Source organism: Coregonus clupeaformis, unplaced genomic scaffold (genome assembly GCF_020615455.1).
Source record: "Coregonus clupeaformis isolate EN_2021a unplaced genomic scaffold, ASM2061545v1 scaf2835, whole genome shotgun sequence".
In the NCBI taxonomy this organism is placed as follows: domain Eukaryota; kingdom Metazoa; phylum Chordata; class Actinopteri; order Salmoniformes; family Salmonidae; genus Coregonus; species Coregonus clupeaformis.
In genome coordinates, this window is record NW_025536289.1 from 13088 (window position 1) to 32500 (window position 19413).

Sequence of the window (19413 nt, forward strand, 5' to 3'; positions counted from 1 at the left end):
TTATTTTACCCACACCCTACACCCTACTCCACACCCTTACCCTTTATTTTACCCTTTACCCTTTACCCTTTACCCTACACCTTTACCCTTTACCCTTTACCCTACACCCTACACCCTTTACCCTTTACCCTACACCCTTTACCCTTTAAATAATAAATATAAATAATTGGTCATTTAGCAGACGCTCTTATCCAGAGCGACTTACAGGAGCAATTAGGGTTAAGTGCCTTGCTCAAGGGCACATCGACAGATTTTTCACCTACCCTTTACCCTACACCCTTTACCCTTTACCCTACACCATTTACCCTTTACCCTTTACCCTACACCCTACACCCTACACCCTTTACCCTTTACCCTTTACCCTACACCCTACACCCTTTACCCTTTACCCTACACCCTTTACCCTTTACCCTTTACCCTTTACCCTTTACCCTACACCCTACACCCTTTACCCTTTACCCTACACCCTTTACCCTTTACCCTTTACCCTACACCCTTTACCCTTTACCCTACACCCTACACCCTTTACCCTACACCCTTTACCCTTTACCCTACACCCTTTACCGTTTACCCTTTACCCTACACCCTTTACCCTTTACCCTTTACCCTACACCCTACACCCTTTACCCTTTACCCTACACCCTTTACCCTTTACCCTTTACCCTACACCCATTACCTTACCCCTACACCATTTACCCTTTACCCTTTACCTACACCCTACACCCTTTACCCTACACCTTTACCCCTTACTCCTTTACCCTTTACCTACACCCTACACCCTTTACTCTTTTACCCCTTACCCTACCCTTTAACCTACACCTTTACCCTTTACCACCTACACCCTACCCTTTACCTTTACTCCTTTACCCTTTACCCTACCCTACACCCTTTACTCCTTTACCCCTTTCCTACACCCTACACACCTTTACTCCTTTCTAATTAACCCTACACCCTACCCTACACCTTTACCCTAACACCCTTTTACTCCTTTACCTTTACCCTACACCTTTACCCCTTTACCCTTTACCCTACACCCTACACCCTTTACACTTTACCCTTTACCCTTTACCCTTTACCCTACACCCTACACCCTTTACCCTTTACCCTTTACCCTTTACCCTACACCCTTTACCCGTTACCCTCCACCCTTTACCCTACACCCCTACACCCCTTTACCCTTTACCCTACACCCTTTACCCTTTACCTTTACCCTACACCCACACCCTTTACCCTTTACTCCTACACCCTTTACCCTTTACTCTTTACTCCTACACCCTAAGGCTACACCTTTACCCTTTACCCTACACCCTTTACCACTCCTACACCCTTTACACCTTTACCCTTTACCCTTTACCCTACACCCTACACCCTTTACCCTTTACCCTACACCCTTTACCCTTTACCCTTTACCCTACACCCTACACCCTACACCCGTTACCCTTTACCCTACACCCTTTACCCTTTACCCTTTACCCTTTACCCTACACCCTACAGCCTACACCCTTTCCCCTTTACCCTACACCCTTTACCCTTTACCCTACACCCTATACCCTTTACCCTTTACCCTACACCCTTTACCCTTTACCCTTTACCCTACACCCTTTACCTTTTACCCTACACCCTTTACCCTTTACCCTACACCCTATACCTACCCCACCTCTACACCCTTTACCCTTTTACCCTTTTACCCTACACCCTTTACCACTTCTACACCCTTTACCCTTTACCCTTTAACCTACACCCTACATCCTTCTACCCTTTACCCTACACCCTTTACCCTTACCCCTTACCTTTACCTTTACCCTTTACCCTTTACCCTACACCCTTTACCCTTTACCCTACACCCTTTACCCTTTACTTTACACCCTACACCCTACACCCTTTACCCTTTACTCCTTTACCTCTTTTATCTTTACCCTTACTCCTACACCCTTTACCCTTTACCCTACACCCTTTACTCCCTTTAACCATTACCCTACACCCTTTTACCTTTACTCCCTATACCCTTTACCCTACACCTTTAACTCTTTACTCCCTACACCCTTTACCCTTTTACCCTTTACCCCTTTACCCTACACCCTTACTCCTATAATCCTTTTAATTCTTTACCCTTTACCTTTACTCCTTTTACCCTATACCTAATCTTTACTATACCCACCCTACACCCTTTACCCTACCCTACCTTTTACCCTTTTTCTTTACCCCTTTACTCCTCTACCTTTCACTCCTATACCCTTTACCCCTTTACCCTTACCCTTTACCTACACCTTTACACCTTTACTCCTACACCCTATACCTTTTTACCCTTTACCCTTTACTCCTTAATCCACACCCTATACCCTTTACTCCACTACCTACACCCTTTACCTTTACCCCCTTACCCTTTACCCTTTACCCTACAGCCTACACCCTTTACCCTTTACCCTACACCCTTTACCCTTTACCCTTTACCCTACACCCTACACCCTTTACCTTTTACCCTTTACCCTTTACCCTTTACCCTTTACCCTACACCCTACACCCTTTACCCTACATCCTACACCCTTTACCCTACACCCTTTACCCTTCACCCTTTACCCTTTACCCTTTACCCTTTACCCTACACCCTACACCCTTTACCCTACACCCTTTACCCTTTACCCTTTACCCTTTACCCTTTACCCTACACCCTTTACCCTTTACCCTTTACCCTTTACCCTTTACCCTACACCCTATACCCTTTACCCTTTACCCTACACCCTTTACCCTTTACCCTTTACCCTACACCCTTTACCCTACACCCTACACCCTTTACCCTTTACCCTTTACCCTACACCCTTTACCCTTTACCCTTTACCCTTTACCCTTTACCCTTTACCCTACACCCTATACCCTTTACCCTTTACCCTACACCCTTTACCCTTTACCCTTTACCCTTCAACCTTTACCCTTTACCCTACACCTTTTACCCTTTACCCTACACCCTTTACCCTACACCCTACACCCTTTACCCTTTACCCTTTACCCTACACCTTTTACCCTTTACCCTTTACCCTTTACCCTACACCCTATACCCTTTACCTTTACCCTTACCCTACACTTTAACCCTTTACCTTTACCGCTACCCTTTACCCTTTTACTTTTTACCTTTACCCTTACCCGACTCCTACACCCTATACCTACTCCCCTTTACCCTACACCCACACCCTTTACCCTTACCCTTACCCACACCCTACACCCTTTACCTCTGCACCCTACACTTCTTTACCATTTAACCTTACCTTTACTCCTTTACCTTTACCTACACCCACTCCTTTACCTTTACCTTTTACCTTTACCCTTTTACCCTACACCCTATACCCTTTACTCCTTTACCCTACACCCTTTACCCTTTACCCTTTACCTCTACACCCTTTACCTTTTACCCTACACCCTTTACTCCTTTACCCTACACCCTATAATCTTTACTCCTTTACCCTACACCTTTACCTTTTACCCTTTACCCTACACCCTTTACCTTTTTACCCTACACCTTTACCTTTACCCTTACCCTACACCCTACATCCTTTACCTTTACTCCTACACCCCTTACCCTTTACCTTTACCCTACACCCTTTACCCTACCCACCCACCCTTTACCCTCTTACCCTTTACCCTACACCCTTTACCCTTTAACCTACACCCTTTACCCTTACCTTACACCTACACCCTACACCTTTACCCTTTACCCTTTACCCCTTTACCCTTTACCCTTTACCCTTTTACTCCTACACCCTTTACCCTTTACCCTACACCCTTTACCCTTTTACTCCTTACCCTACACCTGCACCTTTACCCTATACCCTTTACCCTACACCCTTTAATCCCTTTACCCTACACACCCTTTACTCCTTTACCCTTTACCCTACACCCTTACTCCTATACCCTTTACCCTTTACTCCTTTACCCTTTACCCTTTTACTCCTACACTCCTTTACTCTTTTACCCTATACCCTACCCTACACCCTTTACCCTTCACCCTACACCCTTTACCCTTTTCCTTTACTCCTACACCGCTTTAACCTATACCCACCCCACCCTTATTTCTTTTACCCCTACACCTCTTTACTCCTTTACCCTACACCTATACCCTTTACCCCTTTACCCTTTACCCTTTACCCTACACCCTATACTTTACCTTTACCCTACACCCTTTTACCCTTTACCCTTTACCCTACACCTTTACCTTTTACCCTTTACCCTTTACCTTTACCCCTACACCTTTACCCTTTACCCTTTACCCTACACCCTTTACCTTTTACCCTACACCCTTTACCCTTTACCCTTTACCCTACACCCTACACCCTACACCCTTTACCCTTTACCCTACACCCTTTACCCTTTACCCTTTACCCTACACCCTTTATCAATCAATTTTATTTTATATAGCCCTTCTTACATCAGCTAATATCTCGAAGTGCTGTACAGAAACCCAGCCTAAAACCCCAAACAGCTAGTAATGCAGGTGTAGAAGCACGGTGGCTAGGAAAAACTCCCTAGAAAGGCGAAAGCCTAGGAAGAAACCTAGAGAGGAACCAGGCTATGAGGGGTGGCCAGTCCTCTTCTGGCTGTGCCGGGTGGAGATTATAACAGAACCATGCCAAGATGTTCAAAAATGTTCATAAGTGACAAGCATGGTCAAATAATAATCAGGAATAAATCTCAGTTGGCTTTTCATAGCCGATCATTAAGAGTTGAAAACAGCAGGTCTGGGACAGGTAGGGGTTCCATAACCGCAGGCAGAACAGTTGAAACTGGAATAGCAGCAAGGCCAGGCGGACTGGGGACAGCAAGGAGTCACCACGGCCGGTAGTCCTGACGTATGGTCCTAGGGCTCAGGTTCTCAGGAGAGAAAGAGAGAACGAGAGAATTAGAGAGAGCATACTTAAATTCACACAGGACACTGGATAAGACAGGAGAAGTACTCAGGTATAACCAACTAACCCCAGCCCCCGACACATAAACTACTGCAGCATAAATACTGGAGGCTGAGACAGGAGCGGTCCGGAGACACTGTGGCCCCATCCGAAGAAACCGGACAGGGCCAAACAGGAAGGATATAACCCCACCCACTCCGCCAAAGCACAGCCCCGCACCACTAGAGGGATATCCCCAACCACCAACTTACAATCCTGAGACAAGGCCGAGTATAGAACCCACAGAGGTCTCCACCACAGCACAAACCAAGGGGGGGCGCCAACCCAGACAGGAAGATCACGTCAGTAACTCAACCCACTCAAGTGACGCACCCTCCCAGGGACGGCATGAAAGAGCACCAGCAAGCCAGTGACTCAGCCCTGCAACAGGGTTAGAGGCAGAGAACCCCAGTGGAGAGGGGAACCGCCCGGCAGAGACAGCAAGGGCTGTTCGTTGCTCCAGCCTTTCCGTTCACCTTCACACTCCTGGGCCAGACTACACTCAATCATATGACCTACTGAAGAGATAAGTCTTCAGTAAAGACTTAAAGGTTGAGACCGAGTCTGCGTCTCTCACATGGTAGGCCAGACTGTTCCATAAAAATGGAGATCTATAGGAGAGAAAGCCCTGCTCCCGCTGTTTGCTTAGAAATTCTAGGGACAATTAGGGGAGGCCTGCGTCTTGTGACCGTAGCGTACGTATTGGTATGTACGGCAGGACCAACTCGGAAAGATAGGTAGGAGCAAGCCCATGTAACGCTTTATAGGTTAACAGTAAAACCTTGAAATCAGCCCTTGCCTTAACAGGAAGCCAGTGTAGGGAAGCTAGCACTGGAGTAATATGATCAAATTTCTTGGTTCTAGTCAGGATTCTAGCAGCCGTATTTAGCACTAACTGAAGTTTATTTAGTGCTTTATCCGGGTAGCCGGAAAATAGAGCATTGCAGTAGTCTAACCTAGAAGTAACAAATGCATGGATTAATTTTTCTGCATCATTTTTGGACAGAAAATTTCTGATTTTTGCAATGTTAAAAAAAAAAAAAAAAGCTGTCCTTGAAACAGTCTTGATATGTTCGTCAAAAGAGAGATCAGGGTCAAGAGTAACACCGAGGTCCTTCACAGTTTTATTTGAGACGACTTTTACAACCATCGAGATGAATTGTCAGGATTTAACAGAAGATCTCTTTGTTTCTTGGGACCTAGAACAAGCATCTCTGTTTTGTCCGAAGTTTAAAAGTAAAACGTTTTCAGCCATCCACTTCCTTATGTCTGAAACACAGGCTTCTAGCGAGGGGCAATTTTTGGGGCTTCACCATGTTTCATTGAAATGTACAGCTGTGTGTCATCCGCATAGCAGTGAAAGTTAACATTATGTTTTCGAATAACATCCCCAAGAGGTAAAATATATAGTGAAAACAATAGTGGTCCTAAAACGGAACCTTGAGGAACACCGAAATGTACAGTTGATTTGTTCGGAGGACAGACCATTCACAGAGACAAACTGATATCTTTCCGACAGGTAGGATCTAAACCAGGCCAGAACTGTCCGTGTAGACCAACTGGTTTCAGTCTCTCCAAAAGAATGTGGTGATCGATGGTGTCAAAGGCAGCACTAAGGTCTAGTAGCACGAGGACAGATGCAGAGCCTCGGTCTGACGCCATTAAAAGGTCATTTACCACCTTCACAAGTGCAGTCTCAGTGCTATGATGGGGGTCTAAAACCAGACTGAAGCATTTCGTATACATTGTTTGTCTTCAGAAAGGCAAGTGAGTTGCTGCGCAACAGCTTTTTCTAAAATTTTTGAGAGGAATGGAAGATTCGATATAGGCCGATAGTTTTTATATTTTCCGGGTCAAGGTTTGGCTTTTCAAGAGAGGCTTTATCACTGCCACTTTTAGTGAGTTTGGTACACATCCGGTGGATAGAGAGCTGTTTATTATGTTCAACATAGGAGGGCCAAGCACAGGAAGCAGCTCCTTCAGCAGTTTAGTAGGAATAGGATCCAGTATGCAGCTTGAAGGTTTAGAGGCCATGATTATTGATCATTGTGTCAAGAGATATAGTACTAAAACACTTAAGTGTCTCTCCCGATCCCAGGCCCTCGCAGAGCTGGCAGATCCAGGACAGCTAAGCCCTGGAGGAATACGCAGATTCAAAGAGGAGTCCGTAATTTGCTTTCTAATGGTCAGTGATCTTTTCCTCAAAGAAGTTCATGAATTTATCACTGCTTGAAGTGAAAGCCATCCTCTCTTGGGGAATGCTGCTTTTAGTTAGCTTTGCAACAGTATCAAAAAGAAATTTTTGGATTGTTCTTATTTTCCTCAATTAAGTTGGAAAAGTAGGATGATCGAGCAGCAGTGAGGGCTCTTCGGTACTGCACGGTACTGTCTTTCCAAGCTAGTCGGAAGACTTCCAGTTTGTGTGTGGCGCCATTTCCGTTCCAATTTCCTGGAAGCTTGCTTCAAAGCTCGGGATTTTCTGTATACCAGGGAGCTAGTTTCTTATGACAAATGTTTTTCGTTTTTAGGGGTGCAACTGCATCTAGGGTATTGCGCAAGGTTAAATTGAGTTCCTCAGTTAAGTGGTTAACTGATTTTTGTCCTCTGACGTCCTTGGGGTAGGCAGAAGGAGTCTGGAAGGGCATCAATGAATTTTTGTGTTGTTTGAGAATTTATAGCACGACTTTTGATGCTCCTTGGTTGGGGTCTGAGCAGATTATTTGTTGCGATTGCAAATGTAATAAAATGGTGGTCCGATAGTCCAGGATTTTGTGGAAAAACATTAAGATCTACAACATTTATTCCATGGGACAAAACTAGGTCCAGAGTATGACTGTGGCAGTGAGTAGGTCCAGAGACATGTTGGACAAAACCCACTGAGTCGATAATGGCTCCGAAAGACTTTTGGAGTGGGTCTGTGGACTTCTCCATGTGAATATTAAAATCACCAAAAATTAGAATATGATCTGCTATGACTACAAGGTCTGATAGGAATTCAGGAAACTCAGAGAGGAACGCTGTATATGGCCCAGGAGGCCTGTAAACAGTAGCTAAAAAAGTGATTGAGTAGGCTGCATAGATTTCATGACTAGAAGCTCAAAAGATGAAAACGCCATTTTTTTTTTGTAAATTGAAATTTGCTATCGTAAATGTTAGCAACACCTCCGCTGCGGGATGCACGGGAATATGGTCACTAGTGTAACCAGGAGGTGAGGCCTCATTTAACACAGCAAATTCATCAGGCTTAAGCCATGTTTCAGTCAGGCCAATCACATCGAGATTATGATCAGTGATTAGTTCATTGACTATGACTGCCTTTGAAGTGAGGGATCTAACATTAAGTAACCCTATTTTTGAGATGTGAGGTATCACGATCTCTTTCAATAATGGCAGGAATGGAGGAGGTCTTTATCCTAATAAGATTGCTAGGGTGAACACCGCCATGTTTAGTTTTGCCCAACCTAGGTCGAGGCACAGACACAGTCTCAATGGGTATGGCTGAGCTGACTACACTGACTGTGCTATTGGCAGACTCCACTAAGCTGGCAGGTTGGCTAACAGCCTGCTGCCTGGCCTGCACCCTATTTCACTGTGGGGCTAGAGGAGTTAGAGCCCTATCTATGTTGGTAGATAAGAGGAGAGCACCCTCCAGCTAGGATGGAGTCCGTCACTCCTCAGCAGGTCAGGCTTGGTCCTGTTTGTGGGTGAGTCCCAGAAAGAGGGCCAATTATCCACAAATGTTATCTTTTGGGAGGGGCAGAAAACAGTTTTCAACCAGCGATTAAGTGCTGAGACTCTGCTGTAGAGCTCGTCACTTCCCCTAACTGGGAGGGGGGCCAGAGACAATTACCGATGCCGACACATCTTTCTAGCTGATTTACAAGCTGAAGCTATGTTGCACTTGGTGACCTCTGACTGTTTCATCCTAACATCGTTGGTGCCGACGTGGATAACAATATCTCTATACTCTCTACACTCGCCAGTTTTAGCTTTAGCCAGCACCATCTTTAGATTAGCCTTAACGCCGGTAGCCCTGCCCCCTGGTAAACAGTGTATGATCGCTGGGTGATTCGTTTTAAGTCTAATACTGCGGGTAATGGAGTCGCCAATGACTAGGGTTTTCAATTTGTCAGAGCTAATGGTGGGAGCCTTCGGGCGTCTCAGACCCCCGTAACGGGAGGAGTAGAGACTAGAGAAGACTCAGACTCAGACTCCGACTCGCTACATAATGGGGAAAAGGTTGAAGGTTTCTGTCGGCTGAATGAGCGACACCGGTTGAGCATTCCAACAGTATTTCCCTCCAGAAGCCATGAGAAAGTTGTCCGGCCGCGGGGACTGTGCGGGGGGATTTATACTAACGTTACTGTCTGTACTTACTGGTGGCACAGACGCTGTTTCTTCCTTTCCTACACTGAGATTACCCTTGCCTAACGATTGCGTCTGAAGCTGGGCTTGTAGCATAGCTTATTTTCGCCGTAAGGCGATCGTTCTCCCTGTATATTATGAGTACAGCGACTGCAATTAGAAGACATCATGTTAATGTTACTACTTAGCTTCGGCTGTTGAAGATGTTGATGAACCATGTCCAGATAAAGCGTCCGGAGTGAAAAAGTTGAATAAGGGAAAAAAGTTGCGATGGGAAAAAAAGGAAAATAACGTAAAGTTGGCAGCTAAAACGCACAGGAAAATGACTCTTCTGTCTCGGGATAAACGTCCGGGGTGAAAAAGTTTAACGAAAAAGATGAGTGAGGACAAAACTAAAAAGTTGGTAAATTTGTTGAACACAAAGATTGATTAAACGTTTATTAAAAGTAAAACGTGAATAGTTTGGCAGGTAGCCAAGTAGCAACAAACAGCACAGCAGTACGGAGTACCCTTTACCCTACACCCTTTACCCTTTACCCTACACCCTTTACCCTTTACCTTACACCCTACACCCTACACCCTACACCCTTTACCCTTTACCCTTTACCCTTTACCCTTTACCCTTTACCCTACACCCTTTACCCTACACCCTTTACCCTTTACCCTATACCCTTTACCCTACACCCTTTACCCTTTACCCTATACCCTTTACCCTACACCCTTTACCCTACACCCTTTACCCTTTACCCTTTACCCTACACCCAACACAGTGTACACTCTAAACACTACATAGGAAAAAGGTTTGTAACTTCTGACTACATTTTTCTTTCTCTGTTTCAGCCTCGGTGACTTTGAATGTGAGAGTGTAGACAACATGGATTATGGTAAAGTACCTGAGACTGTAGACCCCATGATCTATACCCTATGATCTATACCCTACAACCCCATACTGTAGACCCTATGATCTATACCCTACAACCCCATACTGTAGACCCTATGATCTATACCCTATGATCTATACCCTATGATCTATACCCTACAACCCCATACTGTAGACCCTATGATCTATACCCTATGATCTATACCCTACAACCCCATACTGTAGACCCTATGATCTATAACCTACAACCCCATACTGTATACCCTATGATCTATACCCTATGATCTATACCCTCCAACCCCATACTGTAGACCCTATGATCTATACCCTCCAACCCCATACTGTAGACCCTATGATCTATACCCTACAACCCCATACTGTAGACCCTATGATCTATACCCTATGATCTATACCCTACAACCCCATACTGTAGACCCTATGATCTATACCCTACAACCCCATACTGTATACCCTATGATCTATACCCTACAACCCCATACTGTAGACCCTATGATCTATACCCTACAACCCCATGCTGTATACCCTATACCCCTCTAATCATCTCTCCCTTCTCCCCTCCCCCTCTCTCCGTCCAGATGAGGAAATAGAGACGTGTGGTCCTCCCTCGCTCCACTCCTCCTCCTCCTCCCATCAGTCAGAATGTTTAGACTCCTATGACCTGGAGACCGTCAACAACATTTTCAGGAAACTGTCTCTGGAGAGGTACACACACACACACACACACACACACACACACACACACACACACACACACACACACACCCCTCCCCCTAGTGTATTTTCCCCCCCTCGTCTTCTGTTTTTACGTCCAGAGGCGGCACTCGTCACTTCCTGTTGAACGCGGAACGAGGGAGAGCGTTGTTTTGAAAGTCTATTGAAAAGGTTACTAGCTAGCTAACTTTTGAGTGTGGATCCCGTGACGCGGTTGGTATCAGTTACTGGGACCACTACTATCTGTCCAGGGATCCTGCTGACCAAGGCCGGGTCTGAGGAGCTGTTTGTATCAGTTACTGGGACCACTACTATCTGTCCAGTGATCCTGCTGACCAAGGCCGGGTCTGAGGAGCTGTTGGTATCAGTTACTGGGACCACTACTATCTGTCCAGTGATCCTGCTGACCAAGGCTGGGTCTGAGGAGCTGTTGGTATCAGTTACTGGGACCACTACTATCTGTCCAGGGATCCTGCTGACCAAGGCCGGGTCTGAGGAGCTGTTGGTATCAGTTACTGGGACCACTACTATCTGTCCAGGGATCCTGATGACCAAGGGTCTGAGGAGCTGTTGGTATCAGTTACTGGGACCACTACTATCTGTCCAGTGATCCTGCTGACCAAGGCTGGGTCTGAGGAGCTGTTGGTATCAGTTACTGGGACCACTACTATCTGTCCAGTGATCCTGCTGACCAAGGCTGGGTCTGAGGAGCTGTTGGTATCAGTTACTGGGACCACTACTATCTGTCCAGTGATCCTGCTGACCAAGGCCGGGTCTGAGGAGCTGTTGGTATCAGTTACTGGGACCACTACTATCTGTCCAGTGATCCTGCTGACCAAGGCCGGGTCTGAGGAGCTGTTGGTATCAGTTACTGGGACCACTACTATCTGTCCAGTGATCCTGCTGACCAAGGCCGGGTCTGAGGAGCTGTTGGTATCAGTTACTGGGACCACTACTATCTGTCCAGGGATCCTGCTGACCAAGGCCGGGTCTGAGGAGCTGTTGGTATCAGTTACTGGGACCACTACTATCTGTCCAGTGATCCTGCTGACCAAGGCCGGGTCTGAGGAGCTGTTGGTATCAGTTACTGGGACCACTACTATCTGTCCAGTGATCCTGCTGACCAAGGCCGGGTCTGAGGAGCTGTTGGTATCAGTTACTGGGACCACTACTATCTGTCCAGTGATCCTGCTGACCAAGGCCGGGTCTGAGGAGCTGTTTGACGTAGCAGCTAGCCTAGTTGCTAGCTAGCTGCCTATCAAGCTAGCTGGGTTTCCTTGAACGCAGGCCGCGACACGGTTAGCCATTTTGTCTAGGACCGCGGATTGTCCCGGGTTTGTGGCTGTCTAGATCCCTGATTATTACACCACTACATATCTACAATACAGAATGTATAAAACCATCATACAACAATATTACAATGTATGTGTGTGTAGAGTGCTTGTGCTAGTGTGTGTGTGTGTGTGTCTCTACCTGTGTGTGTGTGTATCTCTTCAGATAGATTTATTTTTAAAAATCTGATTCTACTGCTTGCATCAGTTACCTGATGTGGCATAGCCTTCCATGTAGTCATGGCTCTATGTAGTACTGTGCGCCTCCCACAATCTGTTCTGGACTTGGGGACTGTGAAGAGACCTCTGGTGGCATGTCTTGTGGGGTATGCATGGGTGTCCGAGCTGTGTGCTTGTTGTTTAAACAGACACCTCGGTGCATTCAGCTTGAAAACACTTCTTACAAAACAAGTAGTGATGAAGTCAATCTCTCCTCCACTTTGAGAAATGAGAGATTTACATGCATATTATTAATGTTAGCTCTCTGTGTACAATTAAGGGCCAGCCGTGCTGCCCTGTTCTGAGCCAATTGTAATTTTCCGAGGTCCGTCTTTGTGGCACCTGACCACACTACTGAACAGTAGTCTAGGTGCGACAAAACTAGGGCCTGTAGGACCTGCCTTGTTGATAGTGTTGTTAAGGCAGAGTAGCGCTTTATTATAGACAGACTTCTCCCCATCCTAGCTACTGTTGGATCAACATGTTTTGACCATGACAGTTGACAATCCAGGGTTACTCCAGGCAGTTTAGTCACCTCAATTTCCACATGATTCATTACAAGATTTAGTTGAGGTTTAGGGTTTAGTGAATGATTTGTTCCAAATACAATGCTTTTAGTTTTTAAATATTTAGGACTAACTTATTCCTTGCCACCCATTCTGAAACTAACTGCAGCTCTTTGTTAAGTGTTGCTGTCATTTCAGTCGCTGTAGTAGCTGATGTGTATAGTGTTGAGTCACCCACATACATAGACACACTGGCTTTACTCAAAGCCAGTGGCATGTCATTGGTAAAGATTGAAAAAAGTAAGGGGCCTAGACAGCTGCCCTGGGGAATTCCTGATTCTACCTGGATTATGTGGGAGAGGCTTCCATTAAAGAACAACCTCTGTGTTCTGTTAGACAGGTAACTCTTTATCGACAATATATCAGGGGGTGTAAAGCCGTAACACATACGTTTTTCCAGCAGCAGACTATGATCGATATTGTCAAAAGCCGCACTGAAGTCTAACAAAACAGACCATACAATATTTTTATCGTCAATTTCTCTCAGCCAATCATCAGTCATTTGTGTAAGTGTCGTGCTTGTTGAATGTCCGTCCCTATAAGCGTGCGAAGAAGATGTCGCCGGAGAAGATGGCTGCCGTTTTACAGCCCTCTAACCAATTGTACTATTATGTGTGTTTTTTCGCATTATTTGTAATTTATTCTGTACATAATGTTTCTGCCATCATCTCTTATAACCAAAAAGAGCTTCTGGATATCAGGACAGCGATTACTCACCTCGTATTGGACGAAGATTTTTTCTTCAACAAGTCGGACGCGAAGGATATCCTACAGACACCCGACAAGGCCCAAATCCCCGTCATTCGCAGGAGAAAGAGACAGTGATATCGTGGACGTAGGTCGGGGTGCCTCGTAAGGATCCGACGGCAAGCGAGTAAACTGCCTCTTCCATCAATCCTATTAGCCAATCTTCAATCTTTGGAAAATAAATTAGATGACCTAAGAGCACAGTTATCCTACCAACGGGACATTAAAAACTGTAATATCTTATGTTTCACCGAGTCATGGCTGAACAACGACATGGACAACATACAGCTAGCGGGCTATACGCTACATCGGCAGGATAGAACGGCTGACTCCGGTAAGACAAGGGGTGGCGGTCTGTGTATATTTGTAAACAACAGCTGGTGCACAAAATCAAATACTAAGGAAGTCTCGAAGTTTTGCTCGCCTGAGGTAGAGTATCTTATGATAAGCTGTAGACCACACTATTTACCAAGAGAGTTTTTATCTATATTTTTCATAGCTGTCTATCTACCACCACAAACCAATGCTGCCATTAAGATTGCACTCCATGAGCTGTATAAGGCCATAACTAAACAGGAAAACGCTCATCCAGAGGCAGCGCTCCTAGTGGCCGGGGACGTTAATGCAGGGAAACTTAAATCCGTTCTACCTAATTTCTACCAGCATGTTAAATGTGCAACCAGAGGAAAAAAAACTCTAGACCACCTTTACTCCACACACAGAGACGCATACAAAGCTCTCCCTCGCCCTCCATTTGGCAAATCTGACCATAACTCTATCCTCCTGATTCCTGCTTACAAGCAAAAACTAAAGCAGGAAGCACCAGTGGTTAATAAAAAAGTGGTCAGATGACGCAGATGCTAAGCTACAGGACTGTTTTGCTAGCACAGACTGGAAAATGTTCTGGGATTCTTCAGATAGCATTGAGGAGTACACCACATCAGTCACTGGCTTCATCAATAAGTGCATCGATGACGTCGTCCTCACAGTGACCGTACGTACATACCCCAACCAGAAGCCATGGATTACAGGCAACATCCGCACTGAGCTAAAGGGTAGAGCTGCCGCTTTCATGGAGCGGGACTCTAACCCGGACACTTATAAGAAATCCCGCTATGCCCTCCAACGAACCATCAAACAGGCAAAGAGTCAATACAGGACTAAGATTGAATCGTATTACAGCGGCTCTGACACTCGTCGGATGTGGCAGGGCTTGAAAACTATTACAGACTACAAAGGGAAGCACAGCCGCGAGCTGCCCAGTGACACAAGCCTACCAGACGAGCAGAAACCACTTCTATGCTCGCTTAGAGGCAAGCAACACTGAAGCATGCATGAGAGCACCAGCTGTTCCGGATGACTATGTGATCACGCTCTCCGTACCCGATGTGAGTAAGACTTTTAAGCAGGTCAACATTCACAAGGGCGCAGGTCCAGACGGATTACCAGGACATGTACTCTGAGCATTTGCTGACCAACTGGCAAGTGTCTTCACCGACATTTTCAACATGTCCCTGACTGAGTCTATAATACCAACGCTTTCAAGCAGACCACCATAGTCCCCGTGCCCAAGGACACTAAGATAACCTGCCTAAATGACTACCGACCCGTAGCACTGACGTCTGTAGCCATGAAGTGCTTTGAAAGGCTGGTCATGGCTCACATCAACACCATTATCCCAGAAACCCTAGACCCACTCCAATTTGCATACCGCCCCAACAGATCCACAGAAGATGCAATCTCTATTGCACTCCACACTGCCCTTTCCCACCTGGACAAGAGGAACACTTACGTGAGAATGCTATTCATTGACTACAGCTCAGCGTTCATCACCATAGTGCCCTCAAAGCTCATCACTAAGCTAAGGACCCTGGGACTAAACACCTCCCTCTGCAACTGGATCCTGGACTTCCTGACGGGCCGCCCCCAGGTGGTAAGCGTAGGTAACAACACATCTGCCACGCTGGTTCTCAACACGGGGCCCCTCAGGGGTGCGTGCTCAGTCCCCTTCTGTACTCCCTGTTCACCCATGATTGCATGGCCAGGCACGACTCCAACACCATCATTAAGTTTGCCGACGACACAACAGTGGTAGGCCTGATCACCGACAATGATGAGAAAGCCTATAGGGAGGAGGTCAGAGACCTGGCCATGTGGTGCCAGGATAACAACCTCTCCCTCAACCTGACAAAGACAAAGGAGATGATTGTGGACTACAGGAAAAAAAAGAGGACTGAGCACGCCCCATTCTCATCGACGGGCTGTAGTGGAACAGGTTGAGAGCTTCAAGTTCCTTGGTGTCCACATCACCAACGAACTATCATGGTCCAAACACACCAAGACAGTCGTGAAGAGGGCACGACAAAGCCTATTCCCCTCAGGAGACTGAAAAGATTTGGCATGGGTCCTCAGATCCTCAAAAAGTTATACAGCTGCACCATCGAGAGCATCCTGACTGGTTGCATCACCGCCTGGTATGGCAACTGCTCGGCCTCCGACCGCAAGGCACTACAGAGAGTAGTGCGTACGGCCCAGTACATCACTGGGGCCAAGCTTCCTGCCATCCAGGACCTCTATACCAGGCGGTGTCAGAGGAAGGCCTCAAAATTGTCAAAGACTCCAGCCACCCTAGTCATAGACTGTTCTCTCTGCTACTGCACGGCAAGCGGTACCGGAGCGCCAAGTCTAGGTCCAAAAGGCTTCTCAACAGCTTCTACCCCCAAGCCATAAGACTCCTGAACAGCTAATCATGGCTACCCGGACTATTTGCATTGCCCCCCCACCCCATCTTTTTACGCTGCTGCTACTCTGTTAATTATTTATGCATAGTCACTTTAACTCTACCCACATGTACATACAATGCCCTCCACAATTATTGGCACCCCTGTTTAAGATGTTGTCGAGGACTTCCAAAAATTATCCTTTTTTTTTTTTAAACAACATAGAACCCAAATGCAAAAAAATAGAAAAATCCAACCTTTTATTTAAGTACATTACTTTGGTGTAAAAAAATAAAATCACACATTTAGAAAAAAAAATACTTGAAATCATGTGTCCCACAATTATTGGCACCCCTGATGTTAATACTTTGTAGAACCCCCTTTTGCCAACAAGACAGCACTTAATCTCCTCCTATAACATTTCACAAGATTGGAGAACACAGAGAGAGGGATCTTTGACCATTCTTCTTTGCACAATCGTTCTAGATCATCCAGTGTCCTGGGTCCTCTCTTATGCACTCTCCTCTTTAGCTCGCCCCACAGGTTTTCGATTGGGTTGAGGTCTGGGGACTGAGATGGCCATGGGAGGACCTTGAGTTTGTGACTGCTGAACCATTTTGTTTTGGATCATTATCCTGCTGAAAGACCCAATGACGACCCATCTTCAGCTTTCTGGTAGAGGCCATCAGGTTTTTATTTAAAATGTCCTGGTAGTTCAAAGCGTTCATAATGCCATGCACCCTAACAAGGTTCCCAGGGCCTTTGGAAGAGAAACAGGCCCACAGCATCACAGATCCTCCACCATACTTCACGGTGGGCATGAGGTGCTTTTCGGCATACTCATCTTTTGTTTTACGCCAGACTCACTTAGAGTGTTTGTAGCCAAAAAGCTCAATCTTAGTCTCATCTGACCAAAGCACACGATCCCAGTTGAAGTCCCAGTGCCGCTTAGCAAACTCCAGATGTTTACGTTTGTGAGTGTTAGTGAGAAAAGGCTTTTTCCTTGCATGCCTCCCAAACAGCTTGTTGGCATGTAGAGAGCGTCTGATGGTTGTTTTGGAGACTTTGTGACCCCAAGATGCCACTCTTTGATGCAATTCTGTGACAGTGAGCTTAGGACTTTTTTTTACTTCTCTTACCATCCTCCTCACTGTGCGTTGTGGCAAGATAAACTTGGGACGTCTTCCAGCCTTGTTTGTCACTGTTCCAGTTGTTTTAAACTTCTTATTGATTCCTCTGACTGTAGATACGGGCAAGTTAAGGCGAGTGGCTATTTTCTTGTAGCCATTGCCTGACTTATGAAGGTCGACACAAATCTGCCTTACTTGAATGGTGTGTTCTCTTGTCTTTGCCATGTTGACAAATGGGTAAGAGAATTAGGCCTCTGTGTCACGTCATATTTATACCCCAGGGAAACAGGAAGTCATGAATTACTAATTAAAAGTTCCTAGATACCCTGACCAACTTTAGCAACTACAGAAAAATGTATTTTAAAAAAAATCAATTAAAATTTTCAGCGGAATTGTTAGGGGTGCCAATAATTGTGGGACACATGATTTCAAGTTTATTTTTTTCTAAATGTGTGATTTTTTTTTTTTACCACCAAAGTAATGTACTTAAATAAAAGGTTGGATTTTTCTATTTTTTTGCATTTGGGTTCTATGTTGTTTAAAAAAAAAAGGATAATTTTTGGAAGTCCTCGACCACATCTTAAACGGTTGTGCCAATAATAGTGGAGGGCACTGTATTACCTCAACTACCTCAACTAGCCGGTGCCCCCGCACATTGACTCTGCACCGGTACCCCCCTGTATATAGCCTCCCTACTGTTATTGCACATTGACTCTGTACCGGTACCCCCCTGTATATAGCCTCCCTACTGTTATTACACATTGACTCTGCACGGTACCCCCCTGTATATAGCCTCCCTACTGTTATTACACATTGACTCTGCACCGGTACCCCCCTGTATATAGCCTCCCTACTGTTATTGCACATTGACTCTGCACGGTACCCCCTGTATATAGCCTCCCTACTGTTATTACACATTGACTCTGTACCGGTACCCCTGTATATAGCCTCCCTACTGTTATTTCACATTGACTCTGTACCGTACCCCCTGTATATAGCCTCCCTACTGTTATTTCACATTGACTCTGTACCGGTACCCCCTGTATATAGCCTCCCTACTGTTATTTCACATTGACTCTGTACCGGTACCCCTGTATATAGCCTCCCTACTGTTATTTCCCATTGACTCTGTACCGGTACCCCTGTATATAGCCTCCCTACTGTTATTTCCCATTGACTCTGTACCGGTCCCCTGTATATAGCCTCCCTACTGTTATTTCCCATTGACTATGTACCGGTACCCCCTGTATATAGCCTCCCTACTGTTATTACACATTGACTCTGTACCGGTACCCCCCTGTATATAGCCTCCCTACTGTTATTGCACATTGACTCTGCACCGGTACCCCCCTGTATATATAGCCTCCCTACTGTTATTTTATTTTACTTCTGCTCTTTTTTTCTCAACACTTTTTTGTTGTTGTTTTATTTTACTTTTTTTTATAAACAAATAAATGCATTGTTGGTTAAGGGCTGTAAGTAAGCATTTCTCGGTAATGTCTACACCTGTTGTATTCGGCGCATGTGGCAAATAAAATTTGATTTGATTTTATTTTATTTGAAGTCTGTTGTCAATTTGTTTATTGTAAAAAAGAATTGTCAAATACAATTTTTTCCAAAAGGGTTGGTAATAGGGTAACGGAATAACTTTTGCTTACCTCCAGGCCTGAGTGCCTTTTGACACTTTCTAGTAGGCTTAGATTTAAGATATGGCAAATAGGAGTGGCACACACTTTCTAGTAGTTGTTAACTGTAAAATATCATTGTATCTGGTCAAACACAATTATTT

At 45.5% G+C, this 19413-nt stretch overlaps 1 protein-coding gene across 1 annotated transcript in view; it reads left to right on the plus strand.

Moving 5' to 3' along the window:
• The window catches only part of LOC123489195 (caspase recruitment domain-containing protein 11-like), a gene marked incomplete at its 5' end in the record, with an annotated part of 42432 nt that overhangs the window by 12774 nt on the left and 10245 nt on the right, over nt 1–19413 (plus strand). The window contains 2 exons of the mRNA XM_045219856.1: nt 10140–10183; nt 10776–10902. Of these exons, the coding sequence (XP_045075791.1) occupies nt 10140–10183; nt 10776–10902 (171 nt within the window). The remainder of the gene's footprint in view (nt 1–10139; nt 10184–10775; nt 10903–19413) is intronic.